Source organism: Ovis aries, chromosome 2, assembly GCF_016772045.2.
Source record: "Ovis aries strain OAR_USU_Benz2616 breed Rambouillet chromosome 2, ARS-UI_Ramb_v3.0, whole genome shotgun sequence".
In the NCBI taxonomy this organism is placed as follows: domain Eukaryota; kingdom Metazoa; phylum Chordata; class Mammalia; order Artiodactyla; family Bovidae; genus Ovis; species Ovis aries.
Window position 1 is genome coordinate 249004079 of NC_056055.1, and position 16680 is coordinate 249020758.

Consider the following 16680-nt stretch of genomic DNA (forward strand, 5'->3'; position numbering starts at 1 on the left):
GGGCTGTCTCAGAAATGCTGGGCCCTGCTGCCCCGTCCAGGGGGCGTGGGGGGACGCAGCGTGACCTCACGCATTCCTGGGCATCCAGACAGCTCAGGCTTGCCTTTAGACTCATCCACCCTTTCAGCGGCGAGGATGATGGTGACAGTGATGATGCAGACGGCAAGCCACCGGATGTCAGCACTACTCCCCCACCTTTCAGGTAAGGAAAGGGAGGCTCAGAGATGACAGGTGACTTGCTCAAAGCCACACAGCTGGTGAGGGACAGAGTCAGAACTCCAGCCAGCTCTGTCCCCACTCCCTTGCAAACCCAAGCCCACTCTCTCCCTCCCAGCTCCTAGGACCTCCACCTCTGGGAAAACAAAACTAGACATTTTAGGACCGGGAAACTGATGGGAAAGGTTCTCTGTGGCTGAGAACAGAAAGGTTGACGAGCTGACCACCAAGGTCCCCAACGAGCTGGCCCATGGCGGCAGGGGAGACCAAGGCCCAGCGCGCTCCGGATGCCAGCTGTCCCTCTCTGCTCGGTGAGGTCCCAGATTCCCAGCCCCACCAGCTTCACCCAAGAATGCGGTCCAGGAACTCACTGCCCTTCCTTAGTCCTGTGTCTTCCTGCCCCTGAAAAATGGTGGCCACACACTCCCCTTTCACAAAGTCCAGGTAGTTGAGAGTTAAAGATGTGTCTGCCTCCCAGACTCTGCTCTCCGCACAGGCAGGCCAGAGCTGTACACCAAACAGAATTTGGTGGAGACCAACGGGAGCTGCTTTGCCAAACCAAGGAGGAGGCTCAGAAGCCTCCGTGAGCAGAGCCTGAAAGCCACTCTTCGATGCCAGCCTCTCTGGGGCACACATGTGGAAACTGAGTTCCAGCAAGGAGCAGAAATGTGCTCACGGCGACATAGCAAAGGCTGACGGAACCAGGGTCAGCACTCAGGGTTCCTGCCCCAGGCGCCCCAGCCTCTTCATTCTGTAAGACCGCCTCTGCTGAGCACGCGGTGAGCTGTCTGCCCTTCCGACTAGGGACGGCGTTCTCAGTCCTGGCTGCAAGCCAGTGCGTGGCTCATCACCTCTGTGTATTACCCCTCTCCCTAAGAATCCCTAACAGGGAGAGCAAAACCCCTTTACCAAGCCTGGGCCACCTCCAACTCAGTGGAAAGAAGGAAGACAGGGTTTAATCCGCTAGTGATTAGAGATCCCCAGGGGTCTTGCTCATCCTGCAGGGGTCTTCCTCCAGGGAGCCTGCCCTGACTGCTCAGCCTGTGTTAATTTCTCTTTTCTCCTCTCCTCCTTCTCCCAGCGGGGCTCAGAGGTTATTTCCCTGCCGTCTTGTGGATGGTTTGGGGACACTCGAGGCTGTCTAGAGAGCCAGGGAAGATGGTTAAAGTGATGATGGTGGTGGTAATAATGGCAGCAGTTACCATAAGTGAACGCTAACGTGCCAGGCACCGCCTACCTGCCCTCCATGCACGATCTCATCCGTCCCAGCAGCCCTTTGAAGTTAAGGACACGGTGCTCGGACCGCAGCCTGGCCCTGCCTCCCCTCCCTGGCTGTGTAACGGGGCAGATGACGCAGCCTCTCTGTGCCTCAGTTTCCTCCTCTCTGAGACAGGGAGGAAGACAGTACCCACCTCGCAGAATGGCTGGAGTATTAGTTAGCGTTAGTCACACACACTCTAGGGCAAGTGACAGGCAGGCGGGCTCTAGGCATCATTGCTGATATAATTACGACCTTCATTCTACAGATGAAGAAAGAGTGACTTGGGAGGTTAAGTGACTTTCCCAAGGTCAGACAGCTCTCAGGAGGCAGAGCCAAGACTGACCACACGTCCACTGCCTTCCTCCTGTTGGCCCACAGTCTGAGCACCCAGGACTGCCGAATCACAGCATCTCCGAGTCGGAAGGAGCTTTAGAAGTAATCTGGTCCTGCTTGCTTGCAAGACAAGAATCCTTCCCGCAGCACCCCCGCGAGGTGGTCCGGCCTCGGCTAGAAATTTCAGGACAGGGTTCTCAGAGGGCAGAGGCCAGAGGCCGCGTGTGCTTGTTCACCACTGTGTCCCATGCCTGGCACACGCTAGACCCCGAAGGAATGGCCTCACCTGATGAGAGTGCAGATGAGCCGGCTGGGAGCTCCCCCCATCCCCGAGACGGGCTGGCCACCGGGGGCCCGAGAGTCTCTCTGTTGAGGCAGAGGCTCCCCCCCACCCCGTGGCTGTCCCACCCGCAGCCTCCTCTGGGAACCCCAAGGATGGCCTGTCTATCCACATCACCCCAAGACACGCTGCCTCTGCCACTCACGGTCCAAGGCCATCCCCCATCCTCTAGAAAATTCTGCAGGGGAGGAGCCGGTCTCAGGCTTCCTGTGGCAGGTCAAACAAGAGACACAGCTGCCCGACGGGCATGGGGTAGGCAGGGCAGGTGAGTCACCCCCACGGATATGCAGAGCTGGGGGAGGCGGTGGCGCCAGCTGGCACAGGCACCCCTCCTCATCATCTGGGGCTTCTGTCTGTGTCAGGAGCAACCAAGTCCCTTTCCCAGTCCTCACTGCCCACCCACCCTCAGCCTGCTGCAGACCAGCGCCTCAGCTCCTCTCTAGTGCCCGGGACCAACCCCGTCTCTGCTTCTATGTTAACTCCAGTTTTTAAAGTCCTGGTTTAAAATGCTGGTTCTCAGGTGGGGGTGACCTTCCCTACAGGGCACACTGGGTGATGTCCAGAGGTGTTTTTGGTGGTCACAAGTGAGGGGTGATCACTAGCATCTGCTGAGCAGGGGCCAGAGATACACTGCTTAACTTCTCCCAGGGCACAGGCTGGCCCCTCAGCAAGCAGTGACCGTGCAGACAGTGCTGAGAAACGCAGGCTCGTCTCAGGAGAGCGCGGAGAGCTTCGCGATGGGAAGCCCACGGCGCGGGCTTCTCCTCTCCTACCCCCAGAGTACCTGCCTTCCCCGCTCAGCCTTGGACCTAGGACCCCTGAGGACGCCTTAAGAAGTAAAGCGGCGGCTTCCTGGTGGTTCCCAGCGCCCAGCTCCCGAAACCCTGCCTGAACTCTCCTTTTCTTCCAAGGCGAGAGAGAGAAGACGGGGACCTCCCCCAGCCTCTGGCTTTACGGCCACAGCCACCGCGGTAGCAGGGGCCTAAAGCGCGGGTGCTGCTCTGTAAGCCGCAGGCGGCGGAGAGCAGAGAACACCGCCACGCGCGGCTTTGAGCGCTGGCTTCGCCACTTTGTAGCTGTGTGGCTGAGCCAACGGCTTGCTCTGCCTGTGGCTCCATTTCCACATTCATCACACAAAAGAAAGCTAGTTATAAACTCAGCCCCTCGGGTTGTTGTGCAAGTCAAGTTTGGGAGTTAAAGTTCAAGGATTAAATTCAAGAGGCTTGTCAAGCTCTTAGAACAGTGCTTGGCACAGAGTAAGTGCTTTGTTGAGTGTAAGTGATTTCTTTCTTTTTTTTTTTTTTTCCAAAAGGACTGATGCCCAGTTTGCAGAGCTCATAAGCTGGGGATGTGGGTACCCCTCTTCCTAGTCTTGTGTGCCCAGTGAGACCCCAGCCCAGCCTGCAGGTTTGTCAGGACAGGCGCAAGTGCCCAGCAGCCTCCGAGGCCCTGAACCAGAGCTACAGGGCCTCTTCCCCCATTTCAGTCCCCCACACTTCACGCCCCCTGGCTGGGGTCTTGAAGAAGCCCGGCTGAGAAAGGCAAACACCTCTTTTCACGCCTAGCTGCTGTTCCAAGGCCAAGACTCAGGAGAGGGCAGCCAAGACAGGAAGCGCCCCAGACGGCCTGCAGGGAGAGCCCGGGGTCGGCACCAGGGGCCCCGCAGTGCCCACCCCCAGGCTTCTGGCTCTTACCCATAAACGTCCACCAGGGTCTCGACTCCAGCCACACACACGGCGCTGGTGGGGTGTTCCAGGGACACACGCACAATCCTCTGCAGAGACATGCTGGCCTCCACCTGGGCTTGAGCCTCAGATGCCCCTTGGCATGTGGTTTAAAAGACCCTGGCCCCACCCCACCAGCCCCAGGTGCTAGCCCATTGGCTCCAGTCCCAGAAGCCCAGCCCCTTCCCCGAGCCGCGAGCTCAGGATTGGGGGGAAGAAGCCGGGAGTTTGCATATGACCCTATGGCTCTCACCCAGGCCCACAGACAGTTAATTTCTCACTTTAGGGGGAGAACATTAAGTCCTTTAGGTACCTGGCCAGGGCACCAGGACCCTGGAGGGGTCACAGGTGCAGGGTGTTGATCAGGGGACCGTTCTCGATTTCCACTCTCAGCCTCTTCACCCTCTTTTTCTGTCTGTCTTTTCAGAGACAAGATGCTGTCAGTGGGGAGCTTCTCTGCCGTGCTGGGAAAACTGGTGGAAACGCAGATCCCGGGTCCAGCCTGCAGCTTGACGAGCAGCCCGGCACCTGGAGGCTTCTTTTTGTACCACTTTTCCAGGCTTTAGTGAGTCTGTTACGCTGCTGCTCTGCTTCATGGTGCGGTTTTCTGGTCGTGAGGCATGTGCAACCTTCGCTCCCATCTAGGGGTCAGACCTGCGCCCTCTGCCCCAGCGGGTGAAGTCTCAGCCACTAGACCCCAGGGAAGTCCCCCAGAACTTTTGTTTTTCACAAGCAGCCACATTTCTGAACTGAACTGAACTATAGCATTTCAAGGCATTTTGAGGAACACCAGTCTTTTTCTTAAGAGCATGGGTTTTTCAGGCTGGATTGCCGCCCTGCCGCAGTTACTTCCTGAGTGACCAGGGGCAAGTCATTTAATTGCTCTGTGCCTCATTTTGGCACCTGAAAAATGGTCACTGTGAGGGTTAATGGGGACAACGTGAGAAGAGCTCTAGTGTGGAGCTCAGCATTATTTTATTATGGGTGTTGCTGTTATTGTTATTATTATTATTAGATGCCAAAAGCTTCTGGAAACACTCTCTGGCCAGGAGGAGCTAAGAAGGTCAGAGCAGGAAGGCTCCCGCTTGTCAGGTGGGGAGACAGACCAGGGAGGGCGTTTGGCTGCCTGACACAGTGGGAGCAAGGTCTCTGGGAGAGGAGTCTTGGGCTTGGACCCAGGCTCCGCCGGGTGCTGGCTGTGCGGCCCTGGGGCTTTGTCCCCTCATGGTGCCCTCATCCGTGGACGGTGCGGCTCGGCACCAGCCCAGCAGAGATAATAGCGGACACACCCTGCCCAGGGAGGCCCAGAAGGTGCTGAACAGAGGTTTCCTCCCTCCTCCCTGGTGATGCTAACAGTTTGGTGCAGGGTGGGGACAGGGTCTGATCCCCGGAGTCCCTGGCTGGGGTGTTTGCACAAGTTCCAGGATCTCAGCGAGTCTGAGACTGGCGCTCCGGTGCCCAGCTCGGTCTGCAGAGGGTGTTCTTCGCAAGGAGAGATGCTGGGTCCAGGGACAGCTTCGCCTTCGGGCTGTAAAATGGCTTGGGGGCTGAGCCTGCTCCGGGCAGCAGTCAGAGCTCGGGAGGAAACGCCAGGCAGGGGCCTTAGCCTGCCTGTGGACACAGCTGGGAAACAGACGCACAAGCCAGGGCATCCCTCTGGGCCTGGCCTGCTGGACAGGACCAGCCTCCTGCTCAGAGCCTCGGAGCTCTGTACGTGGAGGTGGACCCCTGCTTCCCCTCTCCCAGAGAACACATGCCAGCTTTTAGAAAGAGATTTGTGCTTTCGTCACACTAAAGTGTCCATGACTGACAGGCAGCCACTTTTTGCTTTTTAGTCCACAACAAACCTCAAATAAGGTGAATGTGAGAGCGAGTGTCAAAGGAGCATTTCAAGGTAGCACCAAGGACGGAGGATATCTTCAGGCCTCCGAAATCAGACCACTGAGGCCAGGTAGCTTAGTAGGTTTCGAGGCAAGAATGAAAGGGAATTACAATGGCCTGTGGCCCTGAACATCAGTCCTGCTGGGGACTGTCCCACTCTGTGGACAGGACCCCCACCCCCAGAGGAAGCAGACAGCCCAGGGAAGGGAGAGGGATGAAGAGACAGGATCCACCCTCCTCTGATAGCCATCTTAGCAAAGCAGGAAGCCTCACGACGGGCATGTGCCAGCCACTCTGCTGTGTCAGCCTGCCTGCCTGGCACTGGGGGCTCTCCGCTGGGTAGGAGCTGCCCGTGGCCAGTGGAAGTTGAGCCCAGGAGCGGATAGCATAGAGGGTGGAACTGAAAACAGCCCTCCCCGCCCCGCCCACAACCTCCACCACACTGACATCCCCCGCCTCCTGCTCACGGCCCAGAGAACAGAAGCAGAGACAGGCCCAGGGAGACATGCGTGTTGACATTTTTATTCATCAGAAGGAAGGTGACCGGTCACCTGGAACATTCTCAGAGGGAACATCGGCCCCACCCCAGCCCAGCAGCCGTTCCAGAGCTCCCGGCCCCCAGCGCCCTCCGGAAGGCCCGCCCCGCCCTACACGTCCCTCCTAACGCCCGCTCCCCTCCCACCCGCGGCCTTTCCCCGGAACCCGGCTGCACACCTTTAGCAGCTGAAGAGCCCCCTCCCCCTCTTGGCTCAGCGCGGGGGCATCAGGATGGTGAGCGGAAGGCACCCAGGTTAGACCGGCAGGCAAATGTTGTTCCACCCGAGCCTCCTGGAGGGGGAGGAGCCAGGCACACCGCCCCGCCCCCGAAACCAGAGCCGCTCCGTTTTCATCAATTTCACAGGCCAGTGTCTGTGGTCGCCTCTGATGGCCAAGTGGTCGCAGCTAAGAGGGTTTAAAGGGCAGGAGGCTCGGTCTGAGTCTCAGCGGGAACCAGGGGCTCAGAGCTTCGGAGCTGGCCCCAAAGACTGGGGGGACGAAGGCAGGCGGGTTCCCCCCTGCCCTGCTTGTCCGGGGAGGCACCCAGCCCTGTACGCCGCCCGCTTGCCTGTGCCCATCTCGGTACCTCACCCGGGGCCAGGCTGCCAGCTCCCCGTGGCAGCTCTGCCTTCCCTCCTGGGGGTGGGGGGCTCACAGGGGCCTTGCTCACAGGTGGAACCCAAGCCGCAGGCCGGGTGGCAGAGCTGCTGGGAGAGAATGGGCGAGCCTTCCCTCCCACTGCCTGCAGAGCGGAGGGGAATAATTAAGGGCTATTAAAGGAAATTAGACCGCACCCGCAGAGATAACCTAATGGTCCCTCCCACCCTCTCTGACATCTGGGCCTCCCCTCCTTGTTGGGTCTGGATCAGCCAGGCCTCATCTCACCGGGAGCCCAGACTTCAAAGCCTGGGAGGCCGCGGGGGCGGAAGCGGGTCCCCCTCGCGCCCGCCTGCCTCCTTGCTCTGGCCTCTCGGTGTTGTCTGAGCCAGGTAATTAAAGGCTTTCCAAACAGGAAACAAGCGCCCTTCTGAGGATGGAGGCAGGCATTAACAGGGGTTTTGATGCCTTTTCTTTTTAAAACAGGCCCACGGACACCGAGTTTTCCTGTCCTGATTTGCCTATGTAAATATGGCTGAGGGGTGCCGGGAGGTTACAGCCTGGAGGTCCGCAGGAGACAGTAGCTGGTAAAGGAAAGAGGGGCCCCAAAGCCCCTTTCCTGGTCTTACTCGAGTCACAGGTGGCCTAGAGACCCAGGGCCCAGGCCCTGTGGGCCCCATTCTTGGTGCAAACACAGAGGGAATCATCTCAGAACGGAGGGGGGCAAGTGGAGCTGGGGCACCCGCCGAGGGCACGCGTGGCCATGTGTGGCCACCCCGGACGGTGCTCAGGCTGCTGACGGTCTCCAGAACCTCTGGGAGCAGTGGGTGGGGAAGAGGCGAGGGGGCAAGGAGGGCCATCCTTCTCGAGCTGAGTGTGCCGTGACCCTCCCTGTATCCTGGTACCCGTGGCGACCAGCACGCTTGGGGGCGCTCAGAGGAGGCGCGCACGGCCCCCCGAGGATGGCGGCCAGGTGGAGGCTCTTCACGCTGGCTGGCTTCCCTGGCGGGGGGCAAGGAGGACGCTGGGCGGGCCGGCTCAGGGCACCACGTGCCACCATTTGAAGGGGAAGGGCTTCCGGCGCACGTTGGTGCCGCAGTGGACCTCCCCGAGCAGCTTGTGGTAGGATAAGTAGTCGTCGATGAAGACGCAGCGGAGGCCCAGCGGCTCCAGCAGGGACCGCACCTTCTCCTCCAGGCAGCAGCCGCCATTGATGATGGGCCCAAAGGGCTTGGGGATGCCCAGGTGCCTGCCTAAGACCACCATGTTCACCTGCAAAGGGGGCGAGAGAGAGGCCTCGCTGCTGGGGCCGCACTACACCTGGGCCCCTTCTCGGTCCAGGATCTGGCAGACCCACCCCCAGGGCCTGCTCGTCTCCTCTCATCCCTGGGCACCAAGCATGGCCCTCGGAACTAGGGCCTCTGGAAGCAGCAAAGATACAGATTCTTATTTGGAAGAGAGGGTTGATAACAGGCAGGGCTTGGGATTTCCCTGGCGGCCCCGTGGTTAAGGTTCTGCACTGTCGTGTAAGGGGCGTGGGTTTGATCCCTGGTCAGGGAACTAAGATCCCACATGCCACGCGGCATGGCCAAAAATTAAAAAGTAGCAATAATACCAGGCAGGGCTGCCAGTAACATACATGGTAACGTCGCATCAATGAAAGTCACCCCTCCTCCAACACTTTCCTCGTATCAGAAGATCGGATAACAGCTCTGTTAGAACAAGACTTCACCGTCATCTTCCAGAAAACTTGTCGAGCAAAAGTGCCCGTCTGCAGGTGCGCGGGTCACAGGTGCGGAGCGTCTGTGCAGAACACACCTGCTCAGCGGTTCCTGGAGCCCTGATCGTGGTTACCGTCTCCCGAGCATACGCCAGGTGCCAGGTATAGCATCAGAAACCGCACAGCCTCGCTGTGAGGCCACGCCTTGGACAGGTTACATAGCATAATAAGGGCACACAACCAGAGGGCAGGGAGACGGAACTGACTCAGGCCTGACTCACGCCAGTGCCGCGTGCCCTTTCCTCTGCCAGAGCGCAGCGCTGCGGCTGCCAGGGGCGCTCAGGGGCAGGGGGAGGGGGGCAGCTGTGTTTGTCTCCCTGGAGGGGCCGTAACGAGGGGAAAGGAAGTCTGCCCGTTGCAGCCAGCCAAGGCTTCTCAGAGGTAGCATCGGGCCCCAACGGCGGGCCCGAGGAGCCGTTCGTGGTGTTCAGGGGGGACACTGGCTTGCTGGGTCCTCTCGGGGTCGGGTGGGCGGTCTGATGTGCGCCTCGCCCCTGGCCCCACTCCCTCCAGCCTGCCCTGCAGGGCCATCCGCCGCCAGGACTGATGTGGAGCTTGGAGGTCCAGTGGTGTCAGGCCCATGGCCTTGCCGGGAGCTGCCTCACTGCCCGCCAATGGGCTGGAACATCAGGGGTGGAAGGGGGGCATGCAGAGGGGCACAGGGCGGGGGGAGGATCGGGGGTGGCATTCAGGGCTGTGGCCAGCCCGGCCCTGCTCCCCGAGGACTCGGGGGACAGCAGGCTGATCCATTTGCTCCCTGGAGACCCCAGGCAATGACCTCTGCTCCAATGGCCTCTCTCCACGTCTGACAAACCGGGGGTTAACCGAGCGTTCCCTGAGAGTCCTCCAGTGAGGACACACCGGGATCCTCTAGCTGGGCCTGCCCTGAAGCCGGGAGATTCCCATAAAGGGCGGTGTTTCGGGGAGGGGCCTCCCAGCAGGTGTGGACAAGGCCACAGCCCAGAGAGGGTAACCACATTTGAAGCGCTCAGAAGCCGCACGTGGCGGCTTCCACGTTACACTGGTATAAAAGTCTTCCGTCGTCCGAGAAGGTTCTGACAGCGCTGCCTCAGAGCAGCGGTTCTCAGCCGGGCTGACGTTACCTTTCGGGGTGCTTTGCAACCATCCTACGATGCACAGGACATCCCCCACCCCCAGCAGACTCTCTTCAGCTCCGAATATCAGCGGAACCGAGGGTGTGAAGGCCTGTCTCCAGAGGCCCTACAGGGAGCCCATAGTGAGGGGTGAGGAGTGAGCGCGGTCCTGCCTGAATCCAATCAGGATCTCATGATTCACGCCCCGTCCTTGGCTTGTCCAGCAACGGGGATTCGAGCTAGAGGCCCCAGGCTGAAGGGGGAGGGTCTCCCGTCCTGGGAGCCCCTACTCGCTGTTGCTGATGCCTCCGCATCCTTCCCGGGGGGTGGAGGGGCACTCTGGGCAGCAGGGGCCCCGGCCGCGAGACCCCAGTGGCTCATCTGCTGCTCAGCTGCCCGCGTTGCTGACAGCTAGGGTGCCCCTGGGGAGCAGGACAGGCAGCCAAGGCCCCGAGCGAAAGCCAGGGGCACTGGATCCAAGCCAGGCTCCCGCTCTCCATTTTCAGGGGAAAGGTGCTCCGGCCTGCGGCCGCCCTGGGCACCGCAGGGTGTCTGGCCGTCCGTGGCCTCCACCCACCAGATGCCGTGGCGTCCTCCTCCTGGGGCAAAGTGCCCCGAGGCAGGCAGAGTCATCCTGGTGGGAACTAGTGATGGAGATGCTCTCTATCTGCCCCGACAGGTGAGCCCTGCAGAGGCCCTCGGACAGGGAGGGCTTCTCCCCCAGACCCCTGACTGACCACCCACCAGGACCCCCGCGCCCCCAGGGCAGAAGGAACCCCACCCCCCTCGGCGCCCTCACCATGTCGGGGAAGAAGGCTTCTGCGTAGGCGCCGTTCAGGGAGAACAGCTGTGGGATGTCCACAATGTCCTGCTCCGTGAGGCCCAGCTCCCGCTTCAGCACCTTCCGGTTCCAGTCGATGCACCTCTGGGGGGTGAGGGGAGAGGCCCCGGAGCCCAGGGAGCCGGGAAGGGGCAACGTCAGCTGAGCCCTTCAGCTCAGGCCACTCCCACGCAGGCCCCCTGCGCCCTTCAGCTGGTGTGAGCCTCACAACAGCTGTCTGCCACTGCTACACCAGATGGGACCCTGAGGCTCGAGAGACCTGCCCAAGGGCACAGAGCGAGGAAGGCGTGGGCCTGGGGTCTGCACCCCACCGGTGTCTGATTCCCTGAGTGCCTGCTGCCACCCCCCGGCCACAGCCAGGCTCATCCTCTCGCCCAGCTCCGTGGGTAGGGGAGAAGGGGGCCTCCTCCCACTGACTGCGTGGACTCTGTGCCAGGCCTGCCCCGGGCACATTCAGGTATGAGCCCCCCACTCCTGGGGCCTCCTCCCACCCCATCTCCTCACTAAGTCTCCAGGACCCCCACCACCCCATCCCTCACCCCTGCAGACCCCCACCTCTCCCGTCTCACAACACTTCTCAGGGGAGTCAGCGTTACTCCATAGAAGCCCATCGTTCCCCAGAATGGACCAAGATCTCCCGTCAGACTAGCACGGTGGTGTCTATTCCATCAGACTGCGGGTTCCCAAGAGAGAGGCCCTGCCCGGCCCACAGGCCTCTGCAGTCCCCAGGAGAGTCAGGGGTCCCGGCGGAACCCCTTGTCCCCACCCCAGCGGTTCCCGGGGCTGCTCCCCTCTCCGCTCCCCTCACCTGAGCATAGAGGTTGTCGTCCCTGAGACGCCTGTCTGCCAGCATCTCGTTAATGCTTCTCTTTACCTGGTGCTCTAAGCCTGCGAGAGAAACAAGACTGTAGCCGGCTCAGCGAGTCCTGCCTCGGGCCACCTTGGGCCTGGGCTAAATAATCTGGGCCACAAGCTTCTTCCACCCCAGCCCCAGGGTCTGAAGCTAGGACAGAGAAAACCAGGAATCGGAAACCCTGATGGGGCTAAGGTTTGGCATCACAGGGGACTGGAATGCAAAAGTAGGAAGTCAAGAAACACCTGGAGTAACAGGCAAATTTGGCCTTGGAATACGGAATGAAGCAGGGCAAAGGCTAATAGAGTTTTGCCAAGAGACCAGTTTTGCACTGGTTATGCAAACACCCTCTTCCAACAACACAAGAGAAGACTCTACACATGGACATCACCAGATGGTCAACACCGAAATCAGATTGATTATATTCTTTGCAGCCAAAGATGGAGAAGCTCTATACAGTCAGCAAAAACAAGACCGGGAGCTGACTGTGGCTCAGATCATGAACTCCTTTTTGCCAAATTCAGACTGAAATTGAAGAAAGTAGGGAAAACCACTAGACCATTCAGGTATTACCTAAATCAAATCCCTTATGACTATACAGTGGAAGTGAGAAATAGATTTAAGTGACTAGATCTGATAGATTGCCTGATGAACTATGGACTGAGGTTTGTGACATTGTACAGGAGACAGGGATCAAGACCATCCCCATGGAAAAGAAATGCAAAAAAGCAAAATGGCTGTCTGAGGAGGCCTTACAAATAGCTGTGAAAAGGAGAGAGGCGAAAAGCAAAGGAGGAAAGGAAAGATATAAGCATCTGAATGCAGAGTTCCAAAGAATAGCAAGGAGAGATAAGAAAGCCTTCTTCAGTGATCAATGCAAAGAAATAGAGGAAAAGAACAGAATGGAAAAGACTAGAGATCTCTTCAAGAAAATTAGAGATATCAAGAGAACATTTCATGCAAAGATGGGCTCGATAAAGGACAGAAATGGTATGGACCTAACAGAAGCAGAAGATATTAAGAAGAGGTGGCAAGAATACACAGAACTGTACAAAAAAGATCTTCACAACCCAGATAGTCACGATGGTGTGGTCACTCACTTAGAGCCAGACATCCTGGAATGTGAAGTCAAGTGGGCCTTAGGAAGCATCACTATGAACAAAGCTAGGGGAGGTGATGGAGTTCCAGTTGAGCTGTTTCAAATCCTGAAAGATGATGCTGTGAAAGTGCTACACTCAATATGCCAGCAAATTTGGGAAAACTCAGCAGTGGCCGCAGGACTGGAAAAGGTCAGTTTTCATTCCAATCCCAAAGAAAGGCAATGCCAAAGAATGCTCAAACTACCGCACAACTGCACTCATCTCACACGCTAGTAAAGTAATGCTCAAAATTCTCCAAGCCAGGCTTCAGCAATACGTGAACCATGAACTTCCTGATGTTCAAGCTGGTTTTAGAAAAGGCAGAGGAACCAGAGATCAAATTGCCAATATCCACTGGATCATGGAAAAAGGAAGACAGTTCCAGAAAAACATCTATTTCTGCTTTATTGACTATGAGAAAGCCTTTGACTGTGTGGATCACAATAAACTGTGGAAAATTCTTAAAGAGATGGGAATACCAGACCACCTGACTTGCCTCTTGAGAAATCTGTATGCAGGTCAGGCAGCAACAGTTAGAACTGGACATGGAACAACAGACTGGTTCCAAATAGGAAAAGCAGTACGTCAAGGCTGTATATTGTCACCCTGCTTATTTAACTTCTATGTAGAGTACATCATGAGAAACGCTGGGCTGGAAGAAGCACAACGGGAATCGAGATTGCTGGGAGAAATATCAATAACCTCAGATATGTAGATGACACCACCCTTATGGCAGAAAGTGAAGAGGAACTAAAAAGCCTCTTGATGAAAGTTAAAGAGGAGAGTGAAAAAGTTGGCTTAAAGCTCAACATTCAGAAAATGAAGATCATGGCATCTGGTCCCATCACTTCATGGGAAATAGATGGGGAAACAGTGGAAACAGTGTCAGACTTTATTTTGTGGGCTCCAAAATCACTGCAGATGGTTACTGCAGCCATGAAATTAAAGATACTTACTCCTTGGAAGGAAAGTTATGACCAATCTAGATAGCATATTAAAAAGCAGAGATATTACTTTGCTAACAAAGGTCCGTCTAGTCAAGGCTATGGTTTTTCCAGTGGTCATGTATGGATGTGAGAGTTGGACTGTGAAAAAAGCTGAGCGCTGAAGAATTGCTGCTTTTGAACTGTGGTGTTGGAGAAGACTCTTGAGAATCCCTTGGACTGCAAGGAGATCCAACCAGTCCATTATGAAGGAGACCAGTCCTGGGTGTTCATTGGAAGAACTGATGCTGAGGCTGAAACTCCAGTACTTTGGCCACCTCATGCGAAGAGTTGACTCATTGGAAAAGACCCTGATGCTGGGAGGGATTGGGGGCAGGAGGAGAAGGGGACGACAGAGGATGAGCTGACTAGATGGCATCACTGACTCGATGGACCTGAGATTGGGTGAACTCCGGGAGTTGGTGATGGACAGGGAGGCCTGGCGTGCTGTGATTCATGGGGTCGCAAAGAGTCGGACATGACTGAGCGACTGAACTGAACTGAACTGAAATCCTGGTGATGGATTATAAGCTCCCTGGGAAAGGACTCCTGAGCTCTTGGAGGCCCTAAATAATTGCAATGTGTGTGCATGCTAAGTCGCTTCAGTCCTGTCTAACTCTTTGGGACCCTATGGACTGTAGCCCTCCAGGCTCTTCTGTCCATGGGATTCTTCAGGCCAGAATACCAGAGTGAGTTGCCATGCCCTCCTCCAGGGTATCTTTCCAACCCAGGGATCGAACCCACGGTTCTTACGTCTCCTGCATTGGCAGGCAGGTTCTTTACCACTAGCGCCACCTGGGAAGCCTAATAATTACAATGCAGCCACCGTTATTGAGCACCCACCGTGCTCTGGGCCTCCTGTTATATTTATTATTGATGATCCTTCCAGCAATGCTGGATCGGGTTGGTTATCACAGCTCATTCAGAAAGAGGAAACAGAGGCACTGGGAGGTTCGGAACGCACCCTTGAGCCCAGAGTCAGCAAGCGGAGGCCAGGCTCTGGATCCAGACCTGCCCTTGCTGAAGGCTGTGCCCATGCCTTCCAGCGCTGCACGCCCCAGGTGAGGACACTGAACTCCATGGTGGGGAAGGTGGAGATGCTCAGGGGCCAAATGGGTCTGTAGAAGGGGCTCTGCAGAGAGGCCCTGAGCACCCTCCTGGCTCCTCACCTCCCCCGCTCTGTGCTGCACAACCCTGGGCCAGCCGCTTCTCCTCTCTGAGCCCCAGTTTCCTCCTCCGTGGAAGGGGATACAGAGAAGAGGGCGGATGATCTGATTGGGCAAGTGGGCGGAAGTGTCTGCAGACAGGCATGAGGGAGGGCCCATAGCTTCCTGCTTCTTTCTCCTCTTGGGCTGTGGCCAGAAGCAGCCCTGCACTGGAGGGGGCCACCGTGCCTAGGGCAAGCCGCGGGCCGTTGGCTTCCATCCCTGGCCCAAGCAAGGAAAAGCCCTCATCTTTGGCTCCCATAAGAGGGAAGATCAGATATGGACTCTGAGCTGAGAGCTGGCAGACAAAGGTTCTATAAGCACAGCCTGGCCGTGACTGGCATCAGCAGTGCCCAGGGCTGGCAGCCGGAGGACAGGGTCTGGTGGGGTAATGGGCTCGCTGGCACTCACCGTCAAACTGGGCTGCTTCCCCGTAGCCCTCCTCTTTCTTCTCTTGGAACAGCTTGAGGCATGCACTGGGGCTGGCCAGGAGAAGCCGGAAGCCCTGGCGCAGAGGAGGAGGAATGGCTTGGTAGACAGATCCCCCCGAGGCATGCGCCCCCGACCCAGGAGGGGCCTGGGTTCCCAGGCCACACTGCACATGGCGCTCCCCTGTCCATCTCCCCCACCAGCCACAGGCCTGTCTGAAGTTCTGATCCTCCAAGCCACGCCACACTTCCAGACCTTTGTCCATGACCTTCTGCTCGCCTGGAAGCCCTTCCCCATTTTGTCCGCCAAGAAACTCGACCACTGGTCACTAGGAGGCCTCCCCTCCCGGCTGCCTGCCCCCCGTGGGCTGTGCCCTCCTCCGTCACCTCTGTAAGGAAGTGAGTGTCTGACGTGTTGGCCCAGAGCCTGCCATCTGGAAATCTCACCCTGCTAGTTAACTACCCTTCTGAGCCTCAGTTTCTCCATCTATAACATGGGGGCAATGATAACAGTGCCCTCTTCTTGGGTTGCTAGAGTAGTAAACACTTTAAGACATGGACACCTAATACGTGCTCAGTGAATGTTGCCAATTATTACCAGCGCCATTCCTGGGTCTTGGCTGAGAGGTTCGGATCAGAGCAAATACCCAGTGAGTGTGAGAATGGGTACATGAATCATCAGAATATGAGTGCCCTGCTGACCTGGGCTCTGACCTCCTCCAGGAAGCCTGCCCCGATGCACACTGCCTGGCCCAAAGGGCGTCTGACCCCAGGCTTTCTGTGGACGGAGGTCATGACCTAGCTTCAGGTGGCCTTGCCTTATCCCGCCCCATCGGGTCAGGGTGGGGCAGGGTGGCTCGGGCAGGAGCGGGGGGACTTACCTTTTGGTCGGAGGTGGGCACGAAGCTGAGGAACTCGTCCACATGGCCCACAGAGAGCCAGTCAGAATAGACCTCCACGGGCGCCTGCACCTGCTGGGCACCCAGGAAGTCCCGCACCACGTTGGCCATGCGCCGCCCGCCAGACCTGCCGGGGGAGAGCGCAGGGTGCCCTCGTGCCCGCTGTGTGCCAGCGCGCTGCAGGCCCTTCCCGAGCCCCGCCCAGGCCTCCATCAGCCCTCTGAACAGGCCTCTTCGGTCCCTGCGTCCTGGCCCCCGTCTCCAGCAGCTTCTAGGGATTGTCCATCCTGAGCACCACCCGAGAGCCTGTCCCTCCCTCACCCCGAGGTACCCTCCCCTGCCCACAAAACAGTCAAACAAGAGCCCTCCCTCTGCCAAAGAGAACTGGAGACCCTCATCTCAGCTCCCGAGACACAGAGGTCAGGTCCTCACCAAGGCCCTCAGCCTTTGGTTCCCAGTACAACCAGAACCTGGTGAGCCAGCCCCACCTGCTCGGTCCAGCGGGTCCCCTTGGTGCCCGTCTCTCACTGTCTTCATATTTAACTCCAGGGCCACCTTCTTTCTCTCCG

The 16680-nt window shown here is 57.9% G+C and overlaps 2 protein-coding genes across 2 annotated transcripts in view; both read right to left on the minus strand.

The window, feature by feature from the left end:
* The window catches only part of PADI3 (peptidyl arginine deiminase 3), a 29176-nt gene extending 25218 nt beyond the window's left edge, over positions 1 to 3958 (minus strand). The window contains 1 exon segment of the mRNA NM_001009791.1: positions 3845 to 3958. Within this exon segment, the coding sequence (NP_001009791.1) occupies positions 3845 to 3936 (92 nt within the window). The 5' untranslated portion in view covers positions 3937 to 3958.
* Positions 3959 to 6257: 2299 nt separating this feature from the next.
* The window catches only part of PADI1 (peptidyl arginine deiminase 1), a 44761-nt gene continuing 34338 nt past the window's right edge, over positions 6258 to 16680 (minus strand). Inside the window, exons 12-16 of the mRNA XM_027965664.2 lie at positions 16094 to 16238; positions 15196 to 15289; positions 11413 to 11492; positions 10563 to 10688; positions 6258 to 8161 (exon numbers count right to left, since the gene is read on the minus strand). Coding sequence (XP_027821465.2) covers positions 7928 to 8161; positions 10563 to 10688; positions 11413 to 11492; positions 15196 to 15289; positions 16094 to 16238 — 679 coding nt within the window. The 3' untranslated portion in view covers positions 6258 to 7927. The remainder of the gene's footprint in view (positions 8162 to 10562; positions 10689 to 11412; positions 11493 to 15195; positions 15290 to 16093; positions 16239 to 16680) is intronic.